General features: G+C 33.4%; 1 protein-coding gene across 9 annotated transcripts in view; it reads left to right on the forward strand.

Moving 5' to 3' along the window:
• Positions 1 to 15,711, forward strand: part of LRBA (LPS responsive beige-like anchor protein) — a 359,129-nt gene that overhangs the window by 76,216 nt on the left and 267,202 nt on the right. For all 9 annotated transcript variants that reach the window (XM_034442710.3, XM_060686876.2, XM_034442712.3 and 6 more), the window contains exons 25-31: positions 1,213 to 1,366; positions 3,682 to 3,862; positions 4,879 to 5,009; positions 6,169 to 6,276; positions 7,182 to 7,320; positions 8,827 to 9,274; positions 14,330 to 14,460. In XM_034442710.3, coding sequence (XP_034298601.2) covers positions 1,213 to 1,366; positions 3,682 to 3,862; positions 4,879 to 5,009; positions 6,169 to 6,276; positions 7,182 to 7,320; positions 8,827 to 9,274; positions 14,330 to 14,460 — 1,292 coding nt within the window. The remainder of the gene's footprint in view (positions 1 to 1,212; positions 1,367 to 3,681; positions 3,863 to 4,878; positions 5,010 to 6,168; positions 6,277 to 7,181; positions 7,321 to 8,826; positions 9,275 to 14,329; positions 14,461 to 15,711) is intronic.

A 15,711-nucleotide genomic window follows, 5' to 3' on the forward strand; every position in this document is an offset into this window, starting at 1 on the left:
TTGATTAAATAATGTTTTCATATAATTCAAGAATCACATTGCATTAAAAAATATACTCTTTCTATATGTTTCTCCCTTGTGATTTGATTTCATTTGAACAGGAAAATAATGCTTCTTCAAAACTCAATTCTGTAAGCTGTTTTTTCCTTTCAAACTTGTTCTAGTTTACTGAAACACTATGATTGCTTTTTTAAAATGAGGTTTAGCAACACCCGGCATTACTGAAAAGAAGTTGGACAAGACATTCCCTTGAGCATTAGGATGTTATTTAAAAAACAGAATCAAATATTAGAAAATGTTCTGTGAGAGATTAGATATGAATAGAAAGGACTATTGTCTAACTGTCCAATCTGAAGTTACCCTACTTATCATATCTATGCAGTTTCTCAGTCATCCAGGTCATGGTTGTCCCAAGGGTGCTTTTTCAAAAGGCAACTGGACTTCATTTTTCCTTGAAGATGTTTGCTTCTCATCGAAGAAGCTTCTTCAGTTCTGAGTGAACTCTGAACACTCATAACCGAAAGAGCTTCTTGGATGAGAAGTGAAATGTCTTCAGGGAAAAACAAAGTCCAGTTGCCTTTTGAAAAAGCACCTCTGGGATACCCAACTCATCAGTTTTAGTCTATTGATGGACCAAAATGAAAATGTATTAAATCACATGCAGTGCATACTTTGGTTGAAAGCCCAAGAAATAGAAGGAATTTATTGCAATTATTTGTTGTAGCAGGAATTAAATTTCTTCATGCTTTCCATTTTTATTATTCTTTTTGCTTAGAAAGTGAAGTGTGCAATATCTTTATAAATTACTGTTTTCCTCTTAGGGGGAATGAGTTCAAATCTAATTTATTAATTTATTTTATCAGATTTAAGCACCACCCATCTCACTGTCTTAAGTAACCCTCAAGAGAAATCTGATAATTTATTCAGTGTTTTTTGCAGACATTAGATAATTGGGGTTGCTAATAATAAATATTCATCACATACTTAAACATAGTTTGTGGAGTTCTATGTTCTGGAGAAAATTAGAAGGATAAGAAGAAGGCATTTTCAAGTTAAGATGAAGATGCATTGGTAACTTAGAATGCTGATGTGTGATTTTTGGCTGCAGGAGAAATTTCTTGTTGATATAAGTAAATAATACTTCAATAAATAAGTACTTTGTAACACTGCAAGAGAAATTACGTATATCCTGTATATTTTATTTTGGAGCAGTCATTCTACCAAGACTGTGATGGACTTCGTGAACAGCAGTGATAATGTCATCTTTGTACATAACACAATTCATCTTGTCTCTCAAGTGATGGACAATATGATTATGGCTTGTGGTGGCATATTACCTTTGCTTTCAGCTGCTACATCTGCTACGGTAAGAAATTCAGTTTCCAATACACAAGTGGTGCTTTGTGTCTTTGTACATTGGATTATATTAAACTAAAATTATGCTCAAGTATGCTTGCTTAGGGCTCTGCTGGGGGGGATTTATTCTGTGAGCCAACACTAAAAAACTGAATTATGTGACAAGGACTTCATTTTGCCTTTCTTTTCCTTGAGTTAAAAAAGGATATATGAAAACATTCTCTCAGATCCAATCTAAGTCTGTTAAAGATGAGATACTTGGAATCAGTCTGTTTTTTTTTTCTTTCTTGCCCAAATGTGCTCATGTTCTATAGTATCATCCAGGGGCATATGTAAGGAGAGCAAAAGGGTAAGATGACAATTGCAACCATGTGATTGAAGCACTGCCATTTATACGTTTATGACATACTAGTTTATCATCTCTGCATATATCTTCTTCCAAGACCAGGAAACAATTTTTGAAGGGGATACCAGATTGGCGTGATAGCCTATTTTGTGTTTTTGGCCCTTCTAAATTTTTTTGCTGTTAAAATCTTATCATAAATGCAATTTTTGCTTTACTGATGAAGTCTACCATATAATAAAATAATTTGGGACATTTCATAATTAGTTTAAGACAGGATTCACAAATTTTTTGAACAGATTGCCAGTTAAGGAATAACATATGCATTTATTCATGCACCTTTACCCTCATATGTTATCCCTTTCCCTTATTCTCAAAAGTCCCGTAGGGACACCGTGACTTTGATGCAGTTCCTTTGCCTATATATAACAGGGCACCATGACTGTCTGCTGAAAACAAGAATGTGTGATGTGCTGTCATAAATTTCCTTTCTGGGGAATAGGCAGGAATTACAGAAGGTTTTGGGAGTAACTGACATGGAACTTTTGTATCCAGAAAAAGGCTTAAAGGGAACAAGATTATCTGTGCTGTTGGCATGTTTCTTAATCATTTTTTCTTTCCCAAGAAAGTGTCCATCACTGTTCACTAGATTACTAATTTTTAGAAATTACAATCACATTCTGACTTATTATGTTTTTACAATTTTGTTGAAATATTTGTCCATTTTATTTCTATTTCAGATCTTTCTCTGTAGTAATTTAAAGTTTGTTTATTATGGTATCTAGGCAATCAAGGTCATTTAAAGTTATACTTGCTTCTTCATGGAACCAGTTTTGAAACAGTTCTCTTTTATATTATTTATAAGTAATAGAAATTATTTATATTATTTGGTCTAGTGATTAAGGCACAAAGCTAGAACCAAGAGAGTATAGCATAAAAGCCGGCTGGGTGACTTTAGGCCAGTCATCTATTTCAGCCCACAAGGTCAAGCTCAGATAATAAGCCAATGGTCAATTCCTTCAACACCCAGTTGATTGGGAGTGGGAGGTGGGGAGGGAGAAGAAGAAGAAGCAGAGCCTGCGTTTGCAGGAAAAACTTCTGGAAGAAAAAATATTATTTTGTATTATTTATTAGAACAATATACTGTATTTTTACAGAATATTAAAAATATAAAATAATAAATCACAGCAACTTCACAGAAAGCATCAATAAAACAGATAAAAAGCTAGAGAACATTAAGGTAAACATTGAGAAAAGAGTTAATCATTAAAACACTAAGAAAATATTAAAATCCTTAATTGACTTTTAAGAGAATTGTATTAAATGAATATGAGCAAACATGTTACTGTTGAGCAACTTCCTTCAATCATTATCCACTTAATTTCTTAGAATGGGAAAATAGAGATCATCCTGTTCCAACAGTAATTGGAACCAGTGTTTATTATTCATATTGTCATTAGTTCCTAGCTTGTTGGACAAATAAATTGAGACACGTCAACCATCAATTCCATTTGAACAGCTAGTCTTCATTTAGTGACCAGAATTGGGACCAGTAACTTAGTTGCTAAATGCCATAGGCACTGTGAAAAACCATGTGACCATGACTGCTTACAATTTTATTGCAGCTTCCCCTTTTCTCCACTGCCTCATCCTTTGGAATGCTTACCCTAGTGCTGGGATAACTAGCAAAAAGGGAATTAATGTTTCAGTTTATATTTATTGGAGAGGAAAGGATTACAAGAAAGTCAGGAAGCAAACAATAGGGAATATAATTGAAAGGAATATATTAGTGTCGGCTATTGTAAAGCGTTCCTGATTAGAGTCTTTACTAGCTTGGTACCCCTGTTTCGTTATTGTAGCTTCAAATAGTTGCTGCCTGAGGCAGTTGCTAAGTGAGATCTACCTGATACACAACCATAGCACACATTAGACTATGGTAATTTGGGAAGGTATATAAAAATAAATCATTTTCCATTCTCCAGCATGAATTAGAAAGCATTGAGCCAACTCAAGGATTATCAGTGGAAGCTTCCATAGCATTCCTTCAAAGGTTAATTAGCCTTGTGGATGTATTGATCTTTGCAAGTTCCCTTGGATTTACTGAAATTGAGTCAGAGAAAAATATGTCATCTGGTGGAATTTTACGGCAATGTCTTCGACTTGGTAAGCAAATAGTTGTTAGCATTGAGATGTTCTTTATCTTTGATAAGTTATCTTAAATATATTGACAAAGAAAATTCCTATCAAAGTTATAATGCCCCTGTATCCATCTAGAGATCTACTGGCCATTTATATAAAAAGGCTGATTGGAGAAAAGTTCTGCAGAGTGGAAAGGAATTATTTCTTCCTTTCTAAAAGGAATTGGAAATTCTTATATGCAAAACAATCTAGAATAGCCAATCACAATGTTCCAGAGATGAGTCATGTATTTCTGCAAGTAGATGGTTCAGAACCATTTAGTGTTCTAGATGCTTCATGACACTATTGTGTCTTTAACATCAGAAACTGCTTTCTGTCCGAAAATCCAGTGCAAAAATAGATGACTCACCCTTAGAATATTGTGGAGATGAATGGGGCATTTTGGAAATCAGATTGCAGCAACATTGAATGTTTGACACATTCCATTGTAGGAAAATGAAAACACCACACAATTGAAAATTAATTAAATATCTCAATAGAAATATATATATTTCTTATATATATATATATATATGTATATATATATATTCATATTCTCAGGTTTTCGCGGGTGTTTGTATGTAGGTCTTTGGTTATTCGGGTCTTCTCCCACGTAAAATTGGAAGTGTCTTGGCGACGTTTCGACGAAGTCTCATTCGTCATCTTCAGGCTGGTGTTCTCGGCTTCGTGCTTCTTGCTCCTGGAAGCACGAAGCCGAGAACATCAGCCTGAAGATGACGAATGAGACTTCGTCGAAACGTCGCCAAGACACTTCCAATTTTACGTGGGAGAAGACCCGAATAACCAAAGACCTACATACATACATACATATGGATTGTGTATATGTATATATACACACATATACACCTTGATTCTCCTTTGGATTATAAGCAATCTTATTGTTATGAGATATATACTTTTTTCTTTAGGCTAGTTATGTTTACTTGCAGGTTGCACTGCTTAAAATTCAGCAGTCCCTAAAATGTATCCTTTCATTTTAGTATGTGCGGTAGCCGTCAGAAATTGTTTGGAGTGTCAGCAACAGCATATGTTAATGAAGCCTAGTGGAGAAAATGTTAAGCATCAGAAAACAATACAAAGCCTTATAGCCTCAGGAAGGACTGGAGCAAAGGCAAGTGGATTTTTTAAAATCAATACTGGCAAATGATGATTTTTTTTCCCTCTGTATCCAAATGAATACATTTATGTGACTTTTTTATCTTAATGTATGTATTAAAAATCAAGCATGGTTGTTTAATTACCTAGGCATTTATTTTCAGTTGTATATACAATGTAATAATTCTACATATAAATGCTGTCACTTTTCAGGAAGAAAGATGTGCTAAATGTAAGTCATAAATACTTTTAAGTTTCCTTGCACAGTTTTATTTTATTACTAGACAACCATGATCTGTTGATCAAGGCTGCCTAGCACGGCATGAGGCAACGGGACTGGCAGAAAGTGTGGGGTTGGGGAGACTTACCCGAGCAACTTGTGGCCTTGACTGCAAGATTCCCCATTGACTTTTTTTCCTGCAAGCTTCCCAGAAAGAAAAGTAGCAAGTTCAAACCCAGTGTCTGCCATCAGCCACAGTTACATAATTTCGCTGCAAGCTTCCCTGGCTTGGCTTGTGAGAATGTGTTAGGGAACCTTCTTAAATAAGGATCATGTGTAGTCCTTTCAGATATTACCTAAAACAGAATGACCATGAGTGGACAAAAAATCAGTGGGAACAGGAGCAACTTCTCACTTCCTTTTGACCTCCTCATTGAATTTCTTTATGAGAAGCTGGCATTGACCCTCAGATATCTTCCTTCCTTCCTTCCTTCCTTCCTTCCTTCCTTCCTTCCTTCCTTCCTTCCTTCCTTCCTTCCTTCCTCCCTCCCTCCCTCCCTCCCTCCCCATTTCTTTCTTTCTTCCACCCTTCTTCCCTCCTCTGTGGGAGAGAATGAGGGATTGTGAGTGGCTGAGAAGCTGCTATGGAATGTTGAAAATGAGGATCATGTGACCACGACAATGGCCGAGCTACTGAAGTAGTTTTAACTTCTTCAAATTTCATTTTCTCAGAAGTAATGGATCTTGGCATTCTGTAAGTTAGCCCATTTGAGGTACATTTGTTGACAAGGTTTTGCCTTATGATGCATAATTTTGCCCAGCTAAAGATTACAGATATATGATTAGATTTCAAACTGTATATAAATTTTTGAAAAACTACTAATTGATTTTTCATCAGACATATAGATAGATCTTCAAAATTAAATAATACATGCCCCTTTTTTCTTTTGAACAGAGTCCAGTTGATATTGTAACCGGAGGAATTTCTCCAATAAGAGATATTGACAGACTTCTACAGGATATGGATATTAATCGGCTCCGTGCAGTGGTATTCAGAGATATAGTGAGCAACTTTTCCTACTTAATTCCTTCTTTTAATAATCATGTATAGTTGTTAAACTTATGCACCATCCAATGATACCAAAATCTAAGAGTGTATGTACAAGAATTGTAAAATACTGTAGGAATAGCAAATCAGGAATTGAGATCATGTGAAAAGCTTAAGATCATATTAGCAGTTGTTTCTGCAGGTGAATTCAATTTTGTGAATTTTTTAAAATTGGAATGTATTAAAAACCAGAATGTTATCACTGTGTTCCTACAATAGTTGAACCATCAGGATAACCCAAGTTCTTTCTATTTAAAAAGTAGGACTGGAATGAGTTCAAATATTTTTTAGTACACCACCAATACATGTCAATAGAATGCCAACAGAACATTTCCCAATTCTGAAACTGTAGATGCTTTACTTCACTCAAATATAAAACTAGAATAATATATCAATTGACTAGATTAGAATGTTTCTACATGAGAGGAAGTTTCTGTATAACAGAACATTCAAAATTATAAAACAAAATGTTCTGCTATTTTATCAACATATGTGATTAGCAAAGATCAGGATTTAGTCCAGAATTAAATGAGCAAAAAGGGAGAGTTCTAAATGTGCTTCTGCATATTTTAAATGAATTCTGAATTCCACTTCTACTCCTGGATAAAGAGTCTTTGCTTATGTACTCAACATAAGACATTGTGGGGAGCTCTTTGAAACAGTTGTGATAAGCTGTTTTATCAAGCAACAGACTTGAAGGGATACTTTGCTTCATGTGATTCACACAACCCTAATAAATAAATCCATGTAAATATTTTTGTTGTAATTTCCTTGAGGAAATTATTTTGTGATAGTAATGTGTAATTCAGGTCTTAGTGTAGGACAATAAAGTAATTTTTATTTGTTTTTGGTTTTTTTAGGAGGACAGTAAGCAGGCACAGTTCTTGGCTTTGGCTGTAGTGTATTTTATCTCTGTACTCATGGTATCAAAATACAGAGATATTTTGGAACCTCAAGATGAACGGAGGCAATTTCAACCTTCTCAGTCACCCAAAATAGGTTAGTACTGTAGGCACCTGGAAATATACTTTATTGATTAGAGTAGGATATCCATAAAATTTTAAATTTCAGCAACTTGAAGACATGTGTCTTCAATTCCTAGAATTTTTAGTATTTGCCATGCTTTTTGGAGAATTCAAACAGGTAGGTTGAAATCCACACAACATTGCTGATGTTGGGGAATACACTTAAAATCATTAGCAGGCCATACAGATCAGGTTGGAAACTACTATTCAGTAAATATATTCATACAGCATAGGTTTGATAGAAATATAGGACTGTTCTATTTATTTATATATATAATTTGGGGGCATAATGGTGAATATTTTTATTTTTAGATTAGGTTCTATTCACAATAATCTTTGTTAACATTCTGAATAATTCATAGATCTATGATACTGGTTTTGATTATGAAAAATGTTATTAATAACATAGACTTTCATATGTGTACTTTAAAAATATGAATTGAAAGATTACTTTTAATCTGCCACTTGAAAATTGATGTTAAACACTTCTGATTATTACTTCTAAATATGGAGTTAGTTTATTAGCCCTCAGAGAACCTTAGAACTGATCATCCATTTTTGCTTACTGTCCAGAACATTATTTTTTAATATTTCATTGGTTTAATGCAAGTTTAATAGATAAAAATATATTAGTAGTAAACACAAACTAGGATCAATGTCCTTCAGAAATTAACTGGGTGATACCTTATGTTCATACATGGATATAAATTACAGATTAGATTACAGATTAACAGAGTTGGAAGGGACCTTGTAGGTCATCTAGTCCAACCCACCCTACGGCGCAAAAAAGTGTGTAATCACACTTTAAGAAATGCAGTCTAAGTGTAACAATGTGTTTAGCTGAAGGATAAATTGATCATGTCAAGTAGATAAATAGCTTGGAATAGACAAATTTGTGCATTGATTTATTAGTAAGTAAAGAGTCCTGCCATTTTTGTTTGTAAGTATAGAGTCCTGCTGTTTTTGCTTGTATGATTTGTATGACTGGAAAATTCAAAGTTGCGAAGTTCCAGATGGCAGGAAAGAGATATAGAAGCCATCGACATACTTCCCAAATTGGATAATTCTGCTGGAAATTAACTTTCTAAGAATAGCAAGATTGGATGGAATCTGGAACCCATTATAGCAGACCCTGATATTCTGTACATTATAGTTTTAATTGTTTTCTAGATTCACTGTGTTCTTTTTGACAAGTTGTAGATTGTCTACCTAACCAGTTTCTTTTCAGTCCTAATATTTGATAACTGAGTAAGTAAAGAGACCTCGTAAGTATTATGTTTTAATTGCTCTAGCATAGAGTCTAGTTGGAATTCTTAGTTACAGTAATCCCTAGTATTGTCTAATGATGAATTAAGAACAGAAAACTTTAAGAACAGATATTTGTTGTAATTTTTGCTAAAACAGCAGTTGTTTAGAAAATAATTTCATCACTTTGAAAGTAATTCTGATGTTTTATACTATATCTTATATATCTCTTAAGTTAAGGAAGAACAATCTGAAGCTATTACTACTTTAAGTCAGGAACCTGCCGAGCAGTCAGAAAATGTGACGTCTCCACAAAGAAGGGATTCTGGAATTCAGGAGAAAGCATATTCTGGATCAGGACACAATTCTGAGATGGTTACTGAACCAGAAAGACAGAGTATAAGTACAGGTCCAGATGCAATCAGTGAAATACTATGTACTCTTTCTTCAGAAGTTAATAAATCTCAAGAAAATAAAAATGAAGTACATAATGAGGTTGATGGCAAAACTGCATCCTCTGTACAAACTGCAAAAAACGTCAATGTGAAAGACATCCTAAGAAGTTTGGTCAGTGCTCCTGCAGATGGGGCCACGGTGGACCCTACTGTTCTTCCACCTGTTTTTCTTGGAGTCCTTGGTGATGGTGCCGCTGCACAACCAATACAATTCCAATCTTTTGACAGGTAAGGATGGTTAAACCTTGACCTATATAAAATGAGATATAAAATAACTTTTTAAACAAAAAATAAGTATTTTTCCTGAAATGTGCATACCTGCAAATATATTTTATAAATCTAAAAGTATAGTATAGGCAGTCCTCGATTTATGACTGAGTCCAATTTTTTTGTTGCTAAGAGATAGTTGTTAAGTGAATTTTGTCTCATTTTATGATCTTTCTTGCCACAGTTCTTAAGTGAATCACTGCAGTTGTTAAATTAGTAACACGGTTGTTAAGTGAATCTGCCTTCCCCATTGACTTTGCTTGTCAGAAGATCACAAAATGTGATCAAATGACCCCAGGACATTGCAACCATCATAAATATGAACCAGTTGCCAAGTGTCTGAATTTTGATCATCTAACCTAGGGAAGCTGCAACAGTCATAGGTGTGAAAAACTGTCTTAAGTCACTTTTTCAGTATTGTAACACTGAATGGTTACTAAATGAATGTTTACAAAATGAAGACTACCTGTAATGTAAAGGTAAAGCACATAAAAATGTTAATTATTTGCAATATGTGCCTCATAGTGAAGACTATTTAAAAAATATTTTTAGAATCCAAATCACCAAGATATACTTAAGAAATATAGACTACTTTTAAGTAAAGCAATCATAGAATAACATAGTAAAAACCTTTTAGATTGAGATTTCATATTGACGTATTGAATGCAAATAATTTAGCCATGGTGACAAAAAACTAGTGAAAATAAAAGTTACAAAAAATAATAATAATAAAAAACAAGTTTTTGCAGATGGTGGAAAGGAAAATCAACATTAGTTTTTCAGGATTGCTTTGTGCTGTTTTGAAGACTTTTTGCATTACAGGGAACAAATTCAGAAGCATAAGCATAAACAAATTCAGAAGCAAGTATTGTTGCAATTTTAAGGAGATTGAATGACATAAAAGATAGTATAGTTTTTATGCCAGACTGCAGAGTATAATATATTGGTTCTGATGCTTCATTGCATGGCATGTGATTTACTTTCAAAACTTTATTAGAATAAAAGGACACTGACACTGTAGACTGAAACATATATACTTATTAGGGAAGAACTGTAAGAATAGGAATTTCATGAGAAGGTGTATGCTTCTCTGGGTCATAATTTACTTTATAATGAGTAGGTATAATAGTAAAGTGAATGTTAATGTCGTGTATTGCTGTACCAAGCACACGCATCATTCTATTCCATGTTCAATTTATATTTATAGTTAGCATCTAGGATTGTTAATTCTTTGATAATATAATTTAATTGACAATTAACAATTAATTAAATTAACCTCTTTGTCACATGCATTCTATACTTTGCATTAATCAATTAATGGAATAACATTAGTGAGATGTACGGCATATAAATTTAATAAATACATAAATAAAATAAAAAGTATCATATTGTCTTGTACACTAAATACAATTTAGGGCAGTGTTTGTGAAAGGAAAAATAACCATAAAACAAGTGAAAATCTTTCTATGACTAAAGTTGTTTTTTTAATACTCGATTGTTCAGTTTTATTCATTTGAATGAAAATAAACCACCTTCATGTTTCATTAAAATAAACTATATTCTTGGATTTATATAGGTGTATGACTTTGCTTACTGAGTTTCTAAATTTCCAGTTATTATGCAGATTGAAGAAAGTGATCAAAATTAATTTGAATACATTGGTGAATACAAAATATAATGTTGCTGCATTAAAAGGGCAAAAACTAAAACCAGCACTTTGTAAAATTGATTTTCTTGTAAGATTTTAACATGTGGTGGAACCTCGTCCCATTGTCTGCTCTCATTTTTTCCAGATTATATACGTGTGTGTGTGTGTGTGTGTGTGTGTGTGTGTGTGTGTGCACACGCATGTGCTATAGTTTAATGTTGATATTGGGTAGAATGGGTTATGACCTGTTGTTCAGGAAACAAACTGGTTTTATCTCCGGGGACATCACAATACTAACGTTACAGTTGGAAACTTGGAGCAAGTTGGCTTCAGGATGCTCTAAGGAACTTAATGTATCTGGTTTATATTTAATGTATTGTCTAGTGTGGAACACAGGGCATTTGAATTAATTTTTGGGGTGAGGGGAAGAAAAAATCTTGTTAATTTTTTTTTTCCTATGTAGCAGTTATACAGAAAAATATCTCTGGGAATTTCAAAGCATCTCTCTGATCCTACATTTATCTCAGGAATGTTGTGTCAGAAATCAAAACTCTCCTCATATTTTAAGGATTATCAACTTTTCAGCCATAGCTGGAGAATATACAGTAACAGCTACGTGAGTGAGACCTAGCTGAAAGGCTGGCAGGTTGTGGATTTTTGCAAACAAGAAGATGATGTGTGCTTATTCCCATACCCAAAACTACTCTTTTATCTTACATGGAGATCCAATCTGGTGATTAGTGGGTGCCAGGGATCTATCTTGATAAAAGTTCAAGGCCTGGTCTGGTTTTTTCATTAAAGAAGTAGAGAGAGTGAATTGACAGACTATTTGCAGTATTTATTTTCTATAGACTTCCAGGGGCAAAAATGCTACTTTATTTCATTTTTTAACAATAGAAATGTTGGAAATTATCTAAAGTCCTGCTGAATAAAATAAATTAAGCAAAATCATCTATGGTATAGTTATTAAAAGTACTGAAATATGATCTTACATTTTTCAGTTCTTTAAAAAGAAGAATACTAGAAATAGTTGTTCTTTGCAGTGAAAATTAGATTTGAAGGCAAACTTTTTCCTATTTTTAAGGTATTTCAGAGTTTTTGCAATGTTTTTATGTTAGCATGTTTATGTATTTATCCTAACACAGGCTCATTAGTCTGTCAAATATGCAAATTAATTGAATTATGCAAATTGTACTTTTATTACTTCAATAGTCATCAGTTTTGAAGAAACAGATGAAATAAATAATGGAAGCGTTATGGACATTTTAATTATTGGTTTAAAAGTGGGCACTTAGCAGCTTGAGGGTGAAGGTTTGGAGAACGAACCTTCACCCTCATCCTATATCCGCGCTACAGATATTTGCCACTTGGCAGCCTGCCCACACTTACGGCCCTAGGGGTGCTTCAAACTCCGTCATCTGCCTATCACCCCCCCACCAAGGCTTTTTGGATTTCTGTTGGCCTGTACTCCACAATCCCAGGTGACCTTCACCCCTTTCTTGCTCCCATTGCTGATGAAGCATATTCGGCCTGGATGTTGGACAGGCTGGGCTAGGCTTCAGCTGTGGCGGGGGGGGGGGGGGGGAAAGCCAAAAGAATTTCCAGAGCCACAGGGCTTAAAAGCCATTTTGGTTTTTGTTTTAATAATGGGTTCATATCTGTTATTAATAAACAATTACCTGACTTGGGATGCTAAGTAGAGCTTGTAGGGTCCCCACATATTCCTACACTCACATGGATACCTGTATCTCTTAAAGACATAATCCAACAAATTCACTTCTTTTCATTCATACATCTACCAATGCATTTTTTTTTCATTGAATGACAGTAACACTACTTCATCCTTGCTACAAATTAATGATTCAGGATCCATGGCAAAGTACTATGATAATTGCCACTCACATACTCACAATATCTTAACTTTTAACTTTTGACATGGCATAGCAAAAATACTGTATTTTTTCTATGTAGCAAAATGATGTACCAAAAAAAAAAATTCTGTACTTTTTTTTTGGCCATTATTAATGGCCATTATTATCCCTGACCATTCAAAATTAAATATTAATCATAATAAACTTAACATACATCTAAAATTTATAGTCTTTAATCTTAAATTGTTTTTAAAGTGAAAATCAAAGCTCATATTCTGATAATATGAATTTATAACCTAATAAGTTTTTGTGCAAATTTATGTGCATGTGAAGAATATCTACAGTAATGCCTTAATTCCTTGGTTTAGGGCTCAGGTGGCTTTTGCTTCCATATTTTAATGTATAGTTAACATTAGCGGTCACCCTTGTAATAATTTGATGCACACTATAACATCCAGTGAATACCTATTCATTCATAGTATTCAGAATGTCTAATCAAGCCTAGTTTAGTTACAGTAATCAGTGGAACTTAAAATGGGAAAAAATAAAGTTATCTTTTTAATAAATTTATAAGCTGCTAGAAAATTTCTACATTATATATCTGAGTTTGGAGTCAGCATTAATGTGTTTTATTTACAAACGGCATATTTTTAATGCTATTAAGGGAATACTTTCTACCACTACTTAACAGTACTGTCAACAGAATAAATTGATTAAATAAATGGAATGTTGAAGACTTTTGGCTTATAGTTAACACCAGGTAATTAAAAAGAAGCACTGCTTTGGGAGTCCATAATATATATCAACTGTATTCCTTAGCTCATTAACAGGGGTATTGCATGTTTATGGAGCTAACTTGCAATTAAAAGTGTCTTTTATGTATGGCTAACTGGATATTTTAGATGTTTGGAATAAAACATTACTATTTAATTGAAACTGGTTTGCCACAATTATTCTTTCTAATATAAATGATGCCTGAAACATGGACTATATTCAGTTTTGAATTTTCTGAGTATTTAGGTTAGAACACTAATTTCATAGGTCATTTCTATAGCAACTTATTTATAAAGTTAACAACATATATTGATCCAGTTTATTTTAATTTTGAACTTCTGTTTAGTAGTCTTCAATTTATTTAAACTCTTGTGCAAATGTCTATTTAGTTTTAAGCATATTGATTCTAGTGATGACTACTTTCCCTAAAAGTACTTTTGTGTAGTTTTCGCTAGAAATAATGTAAAGTGTTGACATAAAAGGGTAAAATCAGAATGTGTTTCAGAGTATCTTTAAAATTAGCAGATTTTTAATAACAATTTGGTATCCTTAGAACATATAATAAAATTTTGACAATTCTGAGAAAAGAGAAGTAATATTTGAATTTCAAACTTGACTACTTTGCATAAGTCTGAGTTTGTTATATATTTTAAATATCTACTGTATTTAGCCATTCTCAAGCATTTAAAATATACTTTGTAACTTACATCTTTTCTGTCATAGGAGTGTGGTTGTGGCACCAAAGAAGTCAATGAGTTCATCTGCAGCTACAATTAACGTGCCTACAAATGCTGTTAGTGTGGTTTCTTCTTTGGATTCTTCCCAAGCTCCAGATGTAACTGGAGGCTCTCCAAGTAAGTGAGAGAATGGAGATGAGTTGTGCAAAATAAAATAACAAAGCAATATGATATATATTTGTAATTCAGCTACTGAATCATCATATACTACCTAAATGAAATTGCAAAGTTGAGTTTCCTTGGCTAAAAGAATCTTAAGTACTGATCGTTTATCTTTTTTAACATTTTATTTATTTATTTTATTTATTATAAATTTGGCTCTTAGAATTCTTTTACGTAAGTATTATGTCCTCAAGTTCAGTGCTGATGTTACTGCAAAGATTGTTATATGGACTTCAAGTAATAAGATGGAGACCTCTGAGCAAATCCCCTCTTCTCCATATAAATAGTTTTTAATACTATACGTAAAGTGAGAATAGGCATTGGTATTCATTTGTGGTCCTGGATCTTTCTTAAACATGTAATATGCAAATATTCTGCCTTGGATTATAACATCCTCCCTTCTAGTAGAATTCCATATTTTATAAAAGAAATGCAAAAAATGTTGGTAGTTATTTGTGGTTGCTTTTTCCTTCATACAATTGTGTCCGATTCTCAGAGACTGCTTGGACAAGACCCTGCAGTTTTTTTGGCAAGGTTTTTCAGAAATAGTTTACATTGCTTTCTTCCTACGGTTGAGAGAGTGATTGGGCCAAGGTCATTCAACTGGCTTGTGCCTAAGGTGGAAGTAGTATTCACGGTCTCCGGGTTTCTAGATTGATTCCTTAACCTCCGAAGCAACTAGCTCTGATTACTTGTTCATTGCCAATAAAATTACTCGATACTATAAACAAAGCTGAAATTGAAGTTCATTTATTTTATCTACCTACCTACCTACCTACCTACCTACCTATCTATCTATCTATCTATCTATCTATCTATCTATTGCAATATCTATTTTGATAATTTAGTGGCTGCTGAAAGAAAATAATTGTTCTCTACCTTTTTATTTGTATGAAACCTTGGTTTGGAATGATTCTCTAGAGATTATTTTACCTGCCCATTGTTAGCTTTATGCATCAATTAAATACCTTCATTCAATTATTGAGATGATATTCATGCCAATTCGAAATAGGAAACAATCCTGCAGTGAGGGTGTTTAGGATAGTTCTCATAGTGGACAAGATGTATGCTTCAGTCCTAAAGAGAGCATCAGGTAACTACTGTAAAGAAAATAAATTTGAGATATATAGTATTTAAATTTTGCAATAAGTGAATTAATTCACTCTTGTATTTTAAAATAGCAACAGATAACTTGAGATTTACTTT

The sequence above is a fragment of the Pantherophis guttatus genome, chromosome 8 (assembly GCF_059756535.1).
Source record: "Pantherophis guttatus breed Tessera chromosome 8, ASM5975653v1, whole genome shotgun sequence".
Lineage (NCBI taxonomy): Eukaryota > Metazoa > Chordata > Lepidosauria > Squamata > Colubridae > Pantherophis > Pantherophis guttatus.